Source organism: Helianthus annuus, chromosome 9 (genome assembly GCF_002127325.2).
Source record: "Helianthus annuus cultivar XRQ/B chromosome 9, HanXRQr2.0-SUNRISE, whole genome shotgun sequence".
Lineage (NCBI taxonomy): Eukaryota > Viridiplantae > Streptophyta > Magnoliopsida > Asterales > Asteraceae > Helianthus > Helianthus annuus.
Window position 1 is genome coordinate 102,159,768 of NC_035441.2, and position 15,275 is coordinate 102,175,042.

The window sequence follows — 15,275 nt, forward strand, 5'->3', positions numbered from 1 at the left end:
GAGAGTGTGTGAGTGAACTTAGTCTTGTAGAGAGTGTATTTTCAGTTTGGTCAAGGGCTGTAACCGTGTCCACTGAAATACAAGAGAAAACTTTGATATCTCGTGTGTCTACCTTTCTCTTTGTAGCTTGTGTTCTCATATAAACTACCGGTTTGCATTCTAGCTTGGATTCCGCACTTGCTAGTGTGTTAAACATAACAAGGATAAGGTTTAACCTCAACCTCCGGGGGACCTACAGAAAGATGGGGTTCGGTTGGTCTAGAACATTCTAGAACTTCTGAACCGTCCTCTCAATACTGATTCCAAGATCTCCGGCAATGTACCTTATCGGACATTTTGGAAACGGTAATGAAGTGGTTGGTATAGAGGTTCTAGAATATTATAGACAGCCGAACCCCAAATATCATTCGAAGAAGTCAACTCTTTTAAAGACTTCCCTGGTGTTCTGATCAATGGAGTCAGGATCGACCATCAGCTAACCGATGATGTTAGAATGGGCTACTACAAACTATGCTTGTATAAGAAAGAATTTTTTCATCCGGAAGACGTGTATGACAGGTTAGTGGTGGGCATGAATCGTTCTAACCGTAGAGATTGCTGGTGAGATTAAGAAGTGCAAGCTCAACACAGCTTACGAAGAGTTTGATAAATGGTATAAGTACCTAAAAGCTTTCTTGGGCTTTGGCATGAAAGTTGGGTTATTACACGATAAGTTTACCACCCTTGAAACACTTGTGCTTGATTCACAAGGTGCATTGGACATAAAGTAGTACATGGAGACAACACATGAACATAAACGCATAAAGATGAGTTAAAGAAAGTAACTGCCATGCATAAGGAATTGAAAGGAAGTGCTAAAAACTGTAAGGATTACAAGTATTTTAAAGAAGAAAGTTGAGATGCATGAACTTACGTTCAACAAGGTGATGAATGCACCATGGTAGGCTCTATCGATTCTCACAATGGAGTTTTTCCTAGATATGGTAAGATGAAAAACTAGATGAGGTTCACTAAATGTGGTTCACAATTCATAGGTTTTACAGTTCACCATAAAAAGAAAAACCAAGTTAATGACTCTCTGATAGAGCGACCATGGTGCATTCACCACCTTCTAGAACCTAAGTTCATGCCTCTCAACTTTTTGCTTTATAATTTCTGAAATCTCCTGACGGTTGTTAGCACTTCCCTTCAACTCCTTACGCGTCGCAGCTACATTCTTTAACTCATCTTTGATGAGTTTATGTTCATGTGTTTCTTCCATGAATTTCGTTATGTCCAATGCACTTTCTGAATCAAGCAAGTGTTTCAAGTGTGATTAACTTATCGCGTAAAAACCAAACTTTCATGGAAAAACTCTCAAAAGCTTTCAGGTACTTATCCCATTTATCAAACTCTTCCTTAGTTGTGGTGAGCTTGCACTTCTTAATCTTACTAGCAATCTCTACGGTTAGTAGACAAATCATACCCAGCACTAACTTGTCATACACGTCTTCCAGATGAAGAAATTCTTTCTTATACAAGCATAGTTTGTTGTAGCCCATCCTAACATCATCGATTACCAGATGGTCAATGCTGACTACATTGACCAGAATAAGTCTTCATAAGAGTTGGCTTCTTCGAATGAAAGATGGGGTTTGGTTGGTCTAGAACATTCTAGAACTTCTGAACCGTCCTCTCAATACTGTTTCCAAGATCTCCGATAATGTACCTTATCGGACATCTTGGAAACGGTAATGAAGTGGTTGGTTCAGAGGTTCTAGAATATTATAGACAACCGAACCCCAAATTTCATTCGAAGAAGTCAATTCTTTTGAAGACTTCCCTGGTGTTCTGGTCAATGGAGTCAGGATCGACCATCAGCTAACCGATGATGTTAGAAAGGGCTACTACAAACTATGCTTGTATAAGAAAGAATTTTTTTCATACGTAAGACGTGTATGACAGGTTAGTGGTGGGTATGAATCGTTGAGATTGCTGGTGAGATTAAGAAGTACAAGCTCAACACAGCTTAGGAAGTGTTTGATAAATGGGATAAGTACCTAAAAGCTTTCTTGGGTTTTGGCATGAAAGTTGGGTTATTACACGATAAGTTTACCACCCTTGAAACGCTTGTGCTTGATTCAAAACGTGCATTGGACATAAATTAGTACATGGAGACAACACATGAACATAAACGCATAAAGATGAGTTAAAGAAAGTTACTGCCATGCATAAGGAGTTGAAAGGAAGTGCTAAAAACTGTCAGCAGATTACGAGTATTTTAAAGAAGAAAGTTGAGATGCATGAACTTAAGTTCAACAAGGTGATGAATGCACCATGGTAGGCTCTATCGATTCTCACAAAGGAGTTTTTCCCAGATATGGTAAGCTGAAAAACTAGATGTGGTTCACTAAATGTGGTTCATAATTCATAGGTTTTACAGTTCACCATAAAAAGAAAACCAACTTAATGACTCTCTGATAGAGCCTACCATGGAGCATTCACCACCTTCTTGAACCTAAGTTCATGCCTCTCAACTTTCTTCTTTATAATACCTGAAATCTCTTGACGGTTGTTAGCACTTCCCTTCAACTCCTTACGCGTGGCAGCTACATTCTTTTACTTATCTTTGATGAGTTTATGTTCCTGTGTTTCCTCCATGTATTGCTTTATGTCCAATGCACCTTCTGAATCAAGCACAAGTGTTTCAAGTGTGATTAACTTATCACGTAAAAACCAAACTTCCAAGGAAAAACTCTCAAAAGCTTTCAGGTACTTATCCCATTTATCAAACTCTTCCATAGTTGTGGTGAGCTTGCACTTCTTAATCTTACTAGCAATCTCTACGGTTAGTAGACAAATCATACCCAGCACTAACTTGTCATACAGGTCTTTCGGATGAAGAAATTCTTTCTTATACAAGCATAGTTTGTTGTAGCCCATCCTAACATTATCGGTTACCAGATGGTCAATGCTGACAACATTGACCAGAATACGGAAGTCTTCATAAGGGTTGGCTTCTTCGAATGAAAGATGGGGTTCGGTTGGTCTAGAACATTCTAGAACTTCTGAACCGTCCTCTCAATACTGTTTCCAAGATCTCCGGCAATGTACCTTATAGGACATCTTGGAAATGGTAATGAAGTGGCTGGTATAGAGGTTCTAGAATATTATAGATAGCCGAACCCCAAATTTCATTCGAAGAAGTCAACTCTTTTAAAGACTTCCCTGGTGTTCTGGTCAATGGAGTCAGGATCGACCATTAGCTAACCGATGATGTTAGAATGGGCTACTACAAACTAAGCTTGTATAAGAAAGAATTTTTTCATCCGGAAGACGTGTATGACAGGTTAGTGGTGGGTATGAATCGTTCTAACCGTAGAGATTGCTGGTGAGATTAAGAAGTGCAAGCTCAACACAGCTTAGGAAGAGTTTGATAAATGGTATAAGTACCTAAAAGCTTTCTTGGGCTTTGGCATGAAAGTTGGGTTATTACACGATAAGTTTACCACCCTTGAAACACTTGTGCTTGATTCACAAGGTGCATTGGACATAAAGTAGTACATGGAGACAACACATGAACATAAACGCATAAAGATGAGTTAAAGAAAGTAACTGCCATGCATAAGGAATTGAAAGGAAGTGCTAAAAACTGTAAGGATTACGAGTATTTTAAAGAAGAAAGTTGAGATGCATGAACTTACGTTCAACAAGGTGATGAATGCACCATGGTAGGCTCTATGGATTCTCACAATGGAGTTTTTCCTAGATATGGTAAGATGAAAAACTAGATGAGGTTCACTAAATGTGGTTCACAATTCATAGGTTTTACAGTTCACCATAAAAAGAAAAACCAAGTTAATGACTCTCTGATAGAGCGACCATGGTGCATTCACCACCTTCTAGAACCTAAGTTCATGCCTCTCAACTTTTTGCTTTATAATTTCTGAAATCTCCTGACGGTTGTTAGCACTTCCCTTCAACTCCTTACGCGTCGCAGCTACATTCTTTAACTCATCTTTGATGAGTTTATGTTCATGTGTTTCTTCCATGAATTTCGTTATGTCCAATGCACTTTCTGAATCAAGCACAAGTGTTTCAAGTGTGATTAACTTATCGCGTAAAAACCAAACTTTCATGGAAAAACTCTCAAAAGCTTTCAGGTACTTATCCCATTTATCAAACTCTTCCTTAATTGTGGTGAGCTTGCACTTCTTAATCTTACTAGCAATCTCTACGGTTAGTAGACAAATCATACCCAGCACTAACTTGTCATACACGTCTTCCAGATGAAGAAATTCTTTCTTATACAAGCATAGTTTGTTGTAGCCCATCCTAACATCATCGATTACCAGATGGTCAATGCTGACTACATTGACCAGAATAAGTCTTCATAAGAGTTGGCTTCTTCGAATGAAAGATGGGGTTTGGTTGGTCTAGAACATTCTAGAACTTCTGAACCGTCCTCTCAATACTGTTTCCAAGATCTCCGATAATGTACCTTATCGGACATCTTGGAAACGGTAATGAAGTGGTTGGTTCAGAGGTTCTAGAATATTATAGACAACCGAACCCCAAATTTCATTCGAAGAAGTCAATTCTTTTGAAGACTTCCCTGGTGTTCTGGTCAATGGAGTCAGGATCGACCATCAGCTAACCGATGATGTTAGAAAGGGCTACTACAAACTATGCTTGTATAAGAAAGAATTTTTTTCATACGTAAGACGTGTATGACAGGTTAGTGGTGGGTATGAATCGTTGAGATTGCTGGTGAGATTAAGAAGTACAAGCTCAACACAGCTTAGGAAGTGTTTGATAAATGGGATAAGTACCTAAAAGCTTTCTTGGGTTTTGGCATGAAAGTTGGGTTATTACACGATAAGTTTACCACCCTTGAAACGCTTGTGCTTGATTCAAAACGTGCATTGGACATAAATTAGTACATGGAGACAACACATGAACATAAACGCATAAAGATGAGTTAAAGAAAGTTACTGCCATGCATAAGGAGTTGAAAGGAAGTGCTAAAAACTGTCAGCAGATTACGAGTATTTTAAAGAAGAAAGTTGAGATGCATGAACTTAAGTTCAACAAGGTGATGAATGCACCATGGTAGGCTCTATCGATTCTCACAAAGGAGTTTTTCCCAGATATGGTAAGCTGAAAAACTAGATGTGGTTCACTAAATGTGGTTCATAATTCATAGGTTTTACAGTTCACCATAAAAAGAAAACCAACTTAATGACTCTCTGATAGAGCCTACCATGGAGCATTCACCACCTTCTTGAACCTAAGTTCATGCCTCTCAACTTTCTTCTTTATAATACCTGAAATCTCTTGACGGTTGTTAGCACTTCCCTTCAACTCCTTACGCGTGGCAGCTACATTCTTTTACTTATCTTTGATGAGTTTATGTTCCTGTGTTTCCTCCATGTATTGCTTTATGTCCAATGCACCTTCTGAATCAAGCACAAGTGTTTCAAGTGTGATTAACTTATCACGTAAAAACCAAACTTCCAAGGAAAAACTCTCAAAAGCTTTCAGGTACTTATCCCATTTATCAAACTCTTCCATAGTTGTGGTGAGCTTGCACTTCTTAATCTTACTAGCAATCTCTACGGTTAGTAGACAAATCATACCCAGCACTAACTTGTCATACAGGTCTTTCGGATGAAGAAATTCTTTCTTATACAAGCATAGTTTGTTGTAGCCCATCCTAACATTATCGGTTACCAGATGGTCAATGCTGACAACATTGACCAGAATACGGAAGTCTTCATAAGGGTTGGCTTCTTCGAATGAAAGATGGGGTTCGGTTGGTCTAGAACATTCTAGAACTTCTGAACCGTCCTCTCAATACTGTTTCCAAGATCTCCGGCAATGTACCTTACAGGACATTTTGGAAACGGTAATGAAGTGGCTGGTATAGAGGTTCTAGAATATTATAGATAGCCGAACCCCAAATTTCATTCGAAGAAGTCAACTCTTTTAAAGACTTCCCTGGTGTTCTGGTCAATGGAGTCAGGATCGACCATTAGCTAACCGATGATGTTAGAATGGGCTACTACAAACTAAGCTTGTATAAGAAAGAATTTTTTCATCCGGAAGACGTGTATGACAGGTTAGTGGTGGGTATGAATCGTTCTAACCGTAGAGATTGCTGGTGAGATTAAGAAGTGCAAGCTCAACACAGCTTAGGAAGAGTTTGATAAATGGTATAAGTACCTAAAAGCTTTCTTGGGTTTTGGCATGAAAGTTGGGTTATTACACAATAAGTTTACCACCCTTGAAACACTTGTGCTTGATTCAAAAGGTGCATTGGACATAAAGTAGTACATGGACACAACACATGAACATAAACGCATAAAGATGAGTTAAAGAAAGTAACTGCCATGCATAAGGAATTGAAAGGAAGTGCTAAAAACTGTAAGGATTACGAGTATTTTAAAGAAGAAAGTTGAGATGCATGAACTTACGTTCAACAAGGTGATGAATGCACCATGGTAGGCTCTATCGATTCTCACAAAGGAGTTTTTCCTAGATATGGTAAGATGAAAAACTAGATGAGGTTCACTAAATGTGGTTCACAATTCATAGGTTTTACAGTTCACCATAAAAAGAAAAACCAAGTTAATGACTCTCTGATAGAGCCTACCATGGTGCATTCACCACCTTCTAGAACCTAAGTTCATGCCTCTCAACTTTCTGCTTTATAATTTCCGAAATCTCCTGACGGTTGTTAGCACTTCCCTTCAACTCCTTACGCTTCGCAGCTACATTCTTTAACTCATCTTTGATGAGTTTATGTTCATGTGTTTCTTCCATGAATTTCGTTATGTCCAATGCACCTTTTGAATCAAGCACAAGTGTTTCAAGTGTGATTAACTTATAGCGTAAAAACCAAACTTTCATGGAAAAACTCTCAAAAGCTTTCAGGTACTTATCCCATTTATCAAACTCTTCCTTAATTGTGGTGAGCTTGCACTTCTTAATCTTACTAGCAATCTCTACGGTTAGTAGACAAATCATACCCATCACTAACTTGTCATACACGTCTTCCAGATGAAGAAATTCTTTCTTATACAAGCATAGTTTGTTGTAGCCCATCCTAACATCATCGATTACCAGATGGTCAATGCTGACTACATTGACCAGAATAAGTCTTCATAAGAGTTGGCTTCTTCGAATGAAAGATGGGGTTCGGTTGGTCTAGAACATTCTAGAACTTCTGAACCGTCCTCTCAATATTGTTTCCAAGATCTCCGACAATGTACCTTATCGGACATCTTGGAAATGGTAATGAAGTGGTTGGTTCCGAGGTTCTAGAATATTATAGACAACCGAACCCCAAATTTCATTCGAAGAAGTCAATTCTTTTGAAGACTTCCCTGGTGTTCTGGTCAATGGAGTCAGGATCGACCATCAGCTAACCGATGATGTTAGAAAGGGCTACTACAAACTATGCTTGTATAAGAAAGAATTTTTTTCATACGTAAGACGTGTATGACAGGTTAGTGGTGGGGATGAATCGTTGAGATTGCTGGTGAGATTAAGAAGTGCAAGCTCAACACAGCTTAGGAAGTGTTTGATAAATGGGATAAGTACCTGAAAGCTTTCTTGGGTTTTGGCATGAAAGTTGGGTTATTACACGATAAGTTTATCACCCTTCAAACGCTTGTGCTTGATTCAAAACGTGCATTGGACATAAAGTAGTACATGGAGACAACACATGAACATAAACGCATAAAGATGAGTTAAAGAAAGTAACTGCCATGCATAAGGAGTTGAAAGGAAGTGCTAAAAACTGTCAGCAGATTACGAGTATTTTAAAGAAGAAAGTTGAGATGCATGAACTTAAGTTCAACAAGGTGATGAATGCACCATGGTAGGCTCTATCGATTCTCACAAAGGAGTTTTTCCCAGATATGGTAAGCTGAAAAACTAGATGTGGTTCACTAAATGTGGTTTGTAATTCATAGGTTTTACAGTTCACCATAAAAAGAAAACCAACTTAATGACTCTCTGATAGCGCCTACCATGGAGCATTCACCACCTTCTTGAACCTAAGTTCATGCCTCTCAACTTTCTTCTTTGTAATACCTGAAATCTCTTGACGGTTGTTAGCACTTCCCTTCAACTCCTTACGCGTGGCAGCTACATTCTTTAACTCATCTTTGATGAGTTTATGTTCATGTGTTTCCTCCATGTATTGCTTTATGTCCAATGCACCTTCTGAATCAAGCACAAGTGTTTCAAGTGTGATTAACTTATCACGTAAAAACCAAACTCTCATGGAAAAACTCTCAAAAGCTTTCAGGTACTTATCCCATTTATCAAACTCTTCCTTAGTTGTGGTGAGCTTGCACTTCTTAATCTTACTAGCAATCTCTACGGTTAGTAGACAAATCATACCCAACACTAACTTGTCATACAGGTCTTCCGGATGAAGAAATTCTTTCTTATACAAGCATAGTTTGTTGTAGCCCATCCTAACATTATCGGTTACCAGATGGTCAAGCTGACTACATTGACCAGAATACGGAAGTCTTCATAAGGTTTGGCTTCTTTGAATGAAAGATGGGGTTCGGTTGGTCTAGAACATTCTAGAACTTCTGAACCGTCCTCTCAATACTGTTTCCAAGATCTCCGGCAATGTACCTTATCGGACATTTTGGAAACGGTAATGAAGGGGTTGGTATAGAGGTTCTAGAATATTATAGACAGCCGAACCCCAAATTTCATTCGAAGAAGTCAACTCTTTTAAAGACTTCCATGGTGTTCTGGTCAATGGAGTCTGGATCGACCATCAGCTAACCGATGATGTTAGAATGGGCTACTACAAACTATGCTTGTATAAGAAAGAATTTTTTAACCGTAGAGGTCGGTATGAATCGTTCTAACCGTAGAGATTGCTGGTGAGATTAAGAAGTGCAAGCTCAACACAGCTTAGGAAGAGTTTGATAAATGGTATAAGTACCTAAAAGCTTTCTTGGGTTTTGGCATGAAAGTTGGGTTATTACACAATAAGTTTACCACCCTTGAAACACTTGTGCTTGATTAAAAAGGTGCATTGGACATAAAGTAGTACATGGAGACAACACATGAACATAAACGCATAAAGATGAGTTAAAGAAAGTAACTGCCATGCATAAGGAATTGAAAGGAAGTGCTAAAAACTGTAAGGATTACGAGTATTTTAAAGAAGAAAGTTGAGATGCATGAACTTACGTTCAACTAGGTGATGAATGCACCATGGTAGGCTCTATCGATTCTCACAAAGGAGTTTTTCCTAGATATGGTAAGATGAAAAACTAGATGAGGTTCACTAAATGTGGTTCACAATTCATAGGTTTTACAGTTCACCATAAAAAGAAAAACCAAGTTAATGTTAATGACTCTCTGATAGAGCCTACCATGGTGCATTCACCACCTTCTAGAACCTAAGTTCATGCCTCTCAACTGTCTGCTTTATAATTTCCGAAATCTCTTGACGGTTGTTAGCACTTCCCTTCAACTCCTTACGCATCGCAGCTACATTCTTTAACTCATCTTTGATGAGTTTATGTTCATGTGTTTCTTCCACGAATTTCGTTATGTCCAATGCACCTTCTGAATCAAGCACAAGTGTTTCAAGTGTGATTAACTTATCGTGTAAAAACCAAACTTTCATGGAAAAACTCTCAAAAGCTTTCAGGTACTTATCCCATTTATCAAACTCTTCCTTAGTTGTGGTGAGCTTGCACTTCTTAATCTTACTAGCAATCTCTACGGTTAGTAGACAAATCATACCCAGCACTAACTTGTCATACACGTCTTCCAGATGAAGAAATTCTTTCTTATACAAGCATAGTTTGTTGTAGCCCATCCTAACATCATCGATTACCAGATGGTCAATGCTGACTACATTGACCAGAATAAGTCTTCATAAGAGTTGGCTTCTTCGAATGAAAGATGGGGTTCAGTTGGTCAAGAACATTCTAGAACTTCTGAACCGTCCTCTCAATACTGTTTCCAAGATCTCCGACAATGTACCTTATCCAACATCTTGGAAACGGTAATGAAGTGGTTGGTTCAGAGGTTATAGAATATTATAGACAACCGAACCCCAAATTTCATTCGAAGAAGTCAATTCTTTTGAAGACTTCCCTGGTGTTCTGGTCAATGGAGCCAGGATCGACCATCAGCGAACTGATGATGTTAGAATGGGCTACTACAAACTATGCTTGTATAAGAAAGAATTTTTTCATACGTAAGACGTGTATGACAGGTTAGTGGTGCGGATGAATCGTTTAGATTGCTGGTGAGATTAAGAAGTGCAAGCTCAATACAGCTTAGGAAGTGTTTGATAAATGGGATAAGTACCTGAAAGCTTTCTTGGGTTTTGGCATGAAAGTTGGGTTATTACACGATAAGTTTACCACCCTTGAAACGCTTGTGCTTGATTCAAAACGTGCATTGGACATAAAGTAGTTCATGGAGACAACACATGAACATAAACGCATAAAGAGGAGTTAAAGAAAGTAACTGCCATGCATAAGGAGATGAAAGGAAGTGCTAAAAACTGTCAGCAGATTACGAGTATTTTAAAGAAGAAAGTTGAGATGCATGAACTTAAGTTCAACAAGGTGATGAATGCACCATGGTAGGCTCTATCGATTCTCACAAAGGAGTTTTTCCCAGATATGGTAAGCTGAAAAACTAGATGTGGTTCACTAAATGTGGTTCATAATTCATAGGTTTTACAGTTCACCATTAAAAGAAAACCAACTTAATGACTCTCTGATAGAGCCTACCATGGAGCATTCACCAACTTCTAGAACCTAAGTTCATGCCTCTCAACTTTCTGCTTTATAATACCTAAAATCTCCTGACGGTTGTTAGCACTTCCCTTTAACTCCTTACGCATCGCAGCTACATTCTTTAACTCATCTTTGATGAGTTTATGTTCATGTGTTTCCTCCATGTATTTCCTTATGTCCAATGCACCTTCTGAATCAAGCACAAGTGTTTCAAGTGTGATTAACTTATCACGTAAAAACCAAACTTTCATGGAAAAACTCTCAAAAGCTTTCAGGTACTTATCCCATTTATCAAACTCTTCCTTAGTTGTGGTGAGCTTGCACTTTAATCTTACTAGCAATCTCTACGGTTAGTAGACAAATCAAACCCAACACTAACTTGTCATACAGGTCTTCCGGATGAAGAAATTCTTTCTTATACAAGCATAGTTTGTTGTAGCCCATCCTAACATCATCGGTGGTTACCAGATGGTCAATGCTGACTACATTGACCAGAATATGAATACGGAAGTCTTCATAAGAGTTGGCTTCTTCGAATGAAAGATGGGGTTCGGTTGGTCTAGAACTTCTTAACCGTCCTCTCAATACTGTTTCCAAGATCTCCGAGAATGTACCTTATCGGACATCTTGGAAACGGTAATGAAGTGGTGGGTTCAGAGGTTCTAGAATATTATAGACAACCGAACCCCAAATTTCATTCGAAGAAATCAATTCTTTTGAATACTTGTTCTGGTCAATGGAGTCAGGATCGACCATCAGCTAACCGATGATGTTAGAATGGGCTACTACAAACTATGCTTGTATAAGAAAGAAATTTTTTCATCCGGGAGACGTGTATGACAGGTTAGTGGTGGGTATAAATCGTTCTAACTGTAGAGATTGCTGGTGAAATTAAGAAGTGCAAGCTTAACACAGCTTAGGAAGAGCTTGATAAATGGGATAAGTACCTGAAAGCATTCTTGGGTTTTGGCATGAAAGTTGGGTTATTACACGATAAGTTTACCACCCTTGAAACACTTGTGCTTGATTAAAAAGGTGCATTGGACATAAAGTAGTACATGGAGACAACACATGAACATAAACGCATAAAGATGAGTTAAAGAAAGTAACTGCCATGCATAAGGAATTGAAAGGAAGTGCTAAAAACTGTAAGGATTACGAGTATTTTAAAGAAGAAAGTTGAGATGCATGAACTTACGTTCAACTAGTGTTGGTGCACTTGTGTCTGTACTTTGTCTGTATTCGGTCTGTATATAAACGATGTCCTCGGTAGTCTGTAAGTTGACCAAGTCAACTATCCTCCTAGTTTGACTTGGCCAACAGTTAACTTATGTTTGATATATGTGTCGATGTCGAAGGATAGACTCGAAGGATTCTGTTGATCCTTCGAGGTGATCGAAAGATAGGCTTCGAACAATAGACCTCGAAAGGTGATCTTTCGAGGTCCTTGCTAATCCTTCGAAAGCTTTCTATCCGAAAGATGATCCTTCGGACCATCTTTCGGATCCTTCGACCAGGCATCATGAGCTGGGTATATATATACCCATGCAGTGTAGTGTGAAAGGTAGAGAGAGCACACAGACAAGAGATAGAGAGCTTGAGAGCATTCTGCTGGAAACACACACACACACACTTGAGAGTTTACATCTTTGGTTTTGTAAACATTGTGCTTGTAACCGTAACCTTCATACGTATTAATACAGTGGTGTTAATCGGTGAACTTTGTGTGTTCTTGTGTTTGTTCTTGCTTCATCCCGGTTTGCCTACTAGCTTGGATTCCGCACTCGCTAGTGGGTTAGTATAACAAGGTTTAGGTTGTTCTCGATCCTCCGAGAAAAAGGGACCTACAAGTGGTATCAGAGCCTCGCTCTTTGCCTTGTTTAAAACCGGTTTGTTCAAGTTCTTGGTGTGTTTGAACACTTGGTTTAGCACCCGTTTTTGGTGGTTTTCTTGCTTGTTTAAACTGAGAAACGGTTTCTAAACCTTCGGGAGTGTTCAGGGTCGGTTTGGGTAATCATAAAATTTGTTTTGTGAAACTTTGAATTTTCCGGCCATTCTTCCGGTTTGTCTCCGGTGACTGCACTTGGGGATAAGGTTGCCATTTTGGGTAAACTTTTTGAAAGTCAAATTGTTTGGTGAAAAGTTGGTGGCAGAACATCCTTTCTGCCGAAAGTTGGTACACCAACCTGTCACTTTTCTCACCAACCCCTCAGTACTTTCGGCAGTGTGTCAGACGTCGAAAGATAACTTTCGAGCTCGAAGGATCATCCTTCGATCAAGGAGATTCGAAAGATAACCATCCTTCGAACATCCTTCGAAGTCAGTGTGTTATCCTTCGAGTCAAGGAATCTTTTCGATAGATACATCCTTCGAGTCACTGTTCATTACGAAAGATAAGGATCCTTCGTGTTGGGTGAATCTTTCAAGGTTATCTTTCGAGGTTATTGTTCGAGCCATCAACAGTGATCCTTCGAACACTGTTGATTCTTCGAACAAGTGTCATCTTTCGAGACCTGTGTTCGAAACATAAGGAGAATCTTTCGAAATTATCTTTCGAAAGATAAGGATCCTTCGTATAAATCAATCTTTCGAAGTCATCCTTCGAAGTTTTTGTTCGAAACTCAACAAGGATCTTTCGAACCCTGTTGATCATTCGAACAAGTATTGATCTTTCGAACAGGTTGGACCTTTCAATCCTTATCTGTTTTACACTTAACAGTTTGTGGTGTGTAGGTTTGGTATTTCTATTTGATCAAAATGAGCTGTACAAGTCCATGGGATTGGAGTTTGGACTCACGAAACAATCAAGAGTTAGTGACTGCTGCAGATTGGGCAAAAAGTATGGTACCACAGCCATCAATCAGTCCAAGTCAATGGGCTTTGGTATCCAATCAAAGTCAAAGTCTTCAGAACCTTCTGATTAGTGAAAGTGAAACTGGCAGCAACAATCGTCCACCTAAGTTGAACCATATGAACGATTTTCCATCATGGAAAAACCGTTTTCACACATATGTTCAGGGGCAAAGCACTGATCTTTGGACGTGTTTCATCAATGCGTTCAATACTAATCTTGAGACTGCTGCGTCAACTTCAGAAGGTTATGCAAATATGCTTGAAAATGACAAGAAGGCTTATGAATTGGAGAAAAAGGCCTTTGCCACACTTACTCAAGCACTCAACAAAGACATCTACCATCAGTTCTCATATTGCAAGACCACGAAAGCATTGTGGGATGCCTTAGTTGCTAGAGGAGAAGGCAATGCAGCTGCTCGAAAATCTCGGCATGATCTGTTGAAGAAAGAGTTTGAGTCCTTTCAGTTTTTGGAAAATGAGACTCTGAATGATATGATCACACGTTTCTATCATTTGATTAGTGAGATGTGTGCTTATGGAGTTGTCGCTACTCAACAAGAAATGGTGAGTAGATTTGCTGACGCCTTACCTCCAAAGTGGAGTTCCTTCATTGAACTGTTGAAGCATACTGGAACTCTAGATCAAGTCAACATCTATGAGTTCATTCAAAAGCTGGAACATAAAAATGATGAAGAGATTAGGAAAGCAAGGCGTGCTCCAGCTCCTCAGAATACGGAAATGTATCTTCCAGGATTCGATGTTTTGGCAAGATCTGCTGCAGCTCAGCAACAGCAACCTAAGCTGCAGACTGCATTTGTGTCCAATACAAGTTCAAGTTCCTTTCCGTTTTCTCAATCAACAGCTGCTCCACCACAACCTCAATTCGACCCGAGGTCCTACATTCCTGTTCCAACACAACCACAACCTCAACAACAACAACAGCAAGCTCACTATACAAGCAATCCTCAACCTCAACCCCAAAGTCATCACACAATCCGAGTCGACAACTCAAATCTTGCACACCTTAGCATTGAAGTTGCTAAGGAACATATGGAGATTATCAACACCATGGTCAGTGCATACTGTGGTTTGGTAGCAGGTCAGCTTGGAAACATCAACATGACCAATGAAGATTATGATCAGATCGACAAGGAAGAAATGGAGTTGATGGATATTAAATGGGCTTTTGCTAGTGCGGTTAGAAGGGCAAAAGATTTCATGGCACGAACTGGAAGAACTTCGTTGGAAGGAAAGAAAAACACGAAGTATGGGTTTGATATTAATGCCGTCACGTGCTTTAACTGTGGCGAGAAAGGGCACTTCAAACGTGAGTGCACTCGACCAACAAAACACGGCAATCACAACCCTTTCAGAAACCAGACAAATGTGAATGCCCAACAAGAAAACCGTGAGAGGAGAATGGTGGCAGTGAACAACAATCAGGGACAGCCTGGAACTACCAATCACAATCGGGCTTTGGCTGTTCAAGCTGATGAAGGATGTGACTGGTCAGTTCAGTTTGGTGAAGGAGATCAGGGAAGTGGAACTGCATTATATGCTAAGGTCATCGAGCAGGTACATAAAGAAGAATCTTCTGGGAGCGATGACAGTTCTGGTTATTCTGGCAGTTCGGATGAAGAAGGC

General features: G+C 39.4%; 1 protein-coding gene across 1 annotated transcript; it reads right to left on the reverse strand.

Annotated features, from left to right (window-relative positions):
• Positions 1-9,412: 9,412 nt before the first annotated feature.
• Positions 9,413-10,942, reverse strand: LOC110919046. Its single transcript, XM_022163323.1, has 2 exons — positions 10,837-10,942; positions 9,413-9,879 (listed from the first exon to the last, which is right to left on the reverse strand). Exons 1-2 carry the CDS (start codon positions 10,940-10,942, stop codon positions 9,413-9,415), a joined length of 573 nt encoding a protein of 190 aa, XP_022019015.1.
• Between the last annotated feature and the right edge of the window lie 4,333 nt (positions 10,943-15,275).

What these genes read in the sequence shown, in the direction of transcription:
- LOC110919046 (XM_022163323.1), bottom strand. Translation starts at nt 10,942, where the DNA reads ATGGAGGAAACACATGAACATAAACTCATCAAAGATGAGTTAAAGAAT. An exon ending in CAACCGTCAGGAGATTTTAG is followed by an intron (nt 9,880 to 10,836) that starts GTATTATAAAGC and finishes TGGTCAATGTAG; the next exon opens with TCAGCATTGACCATCTGGTA.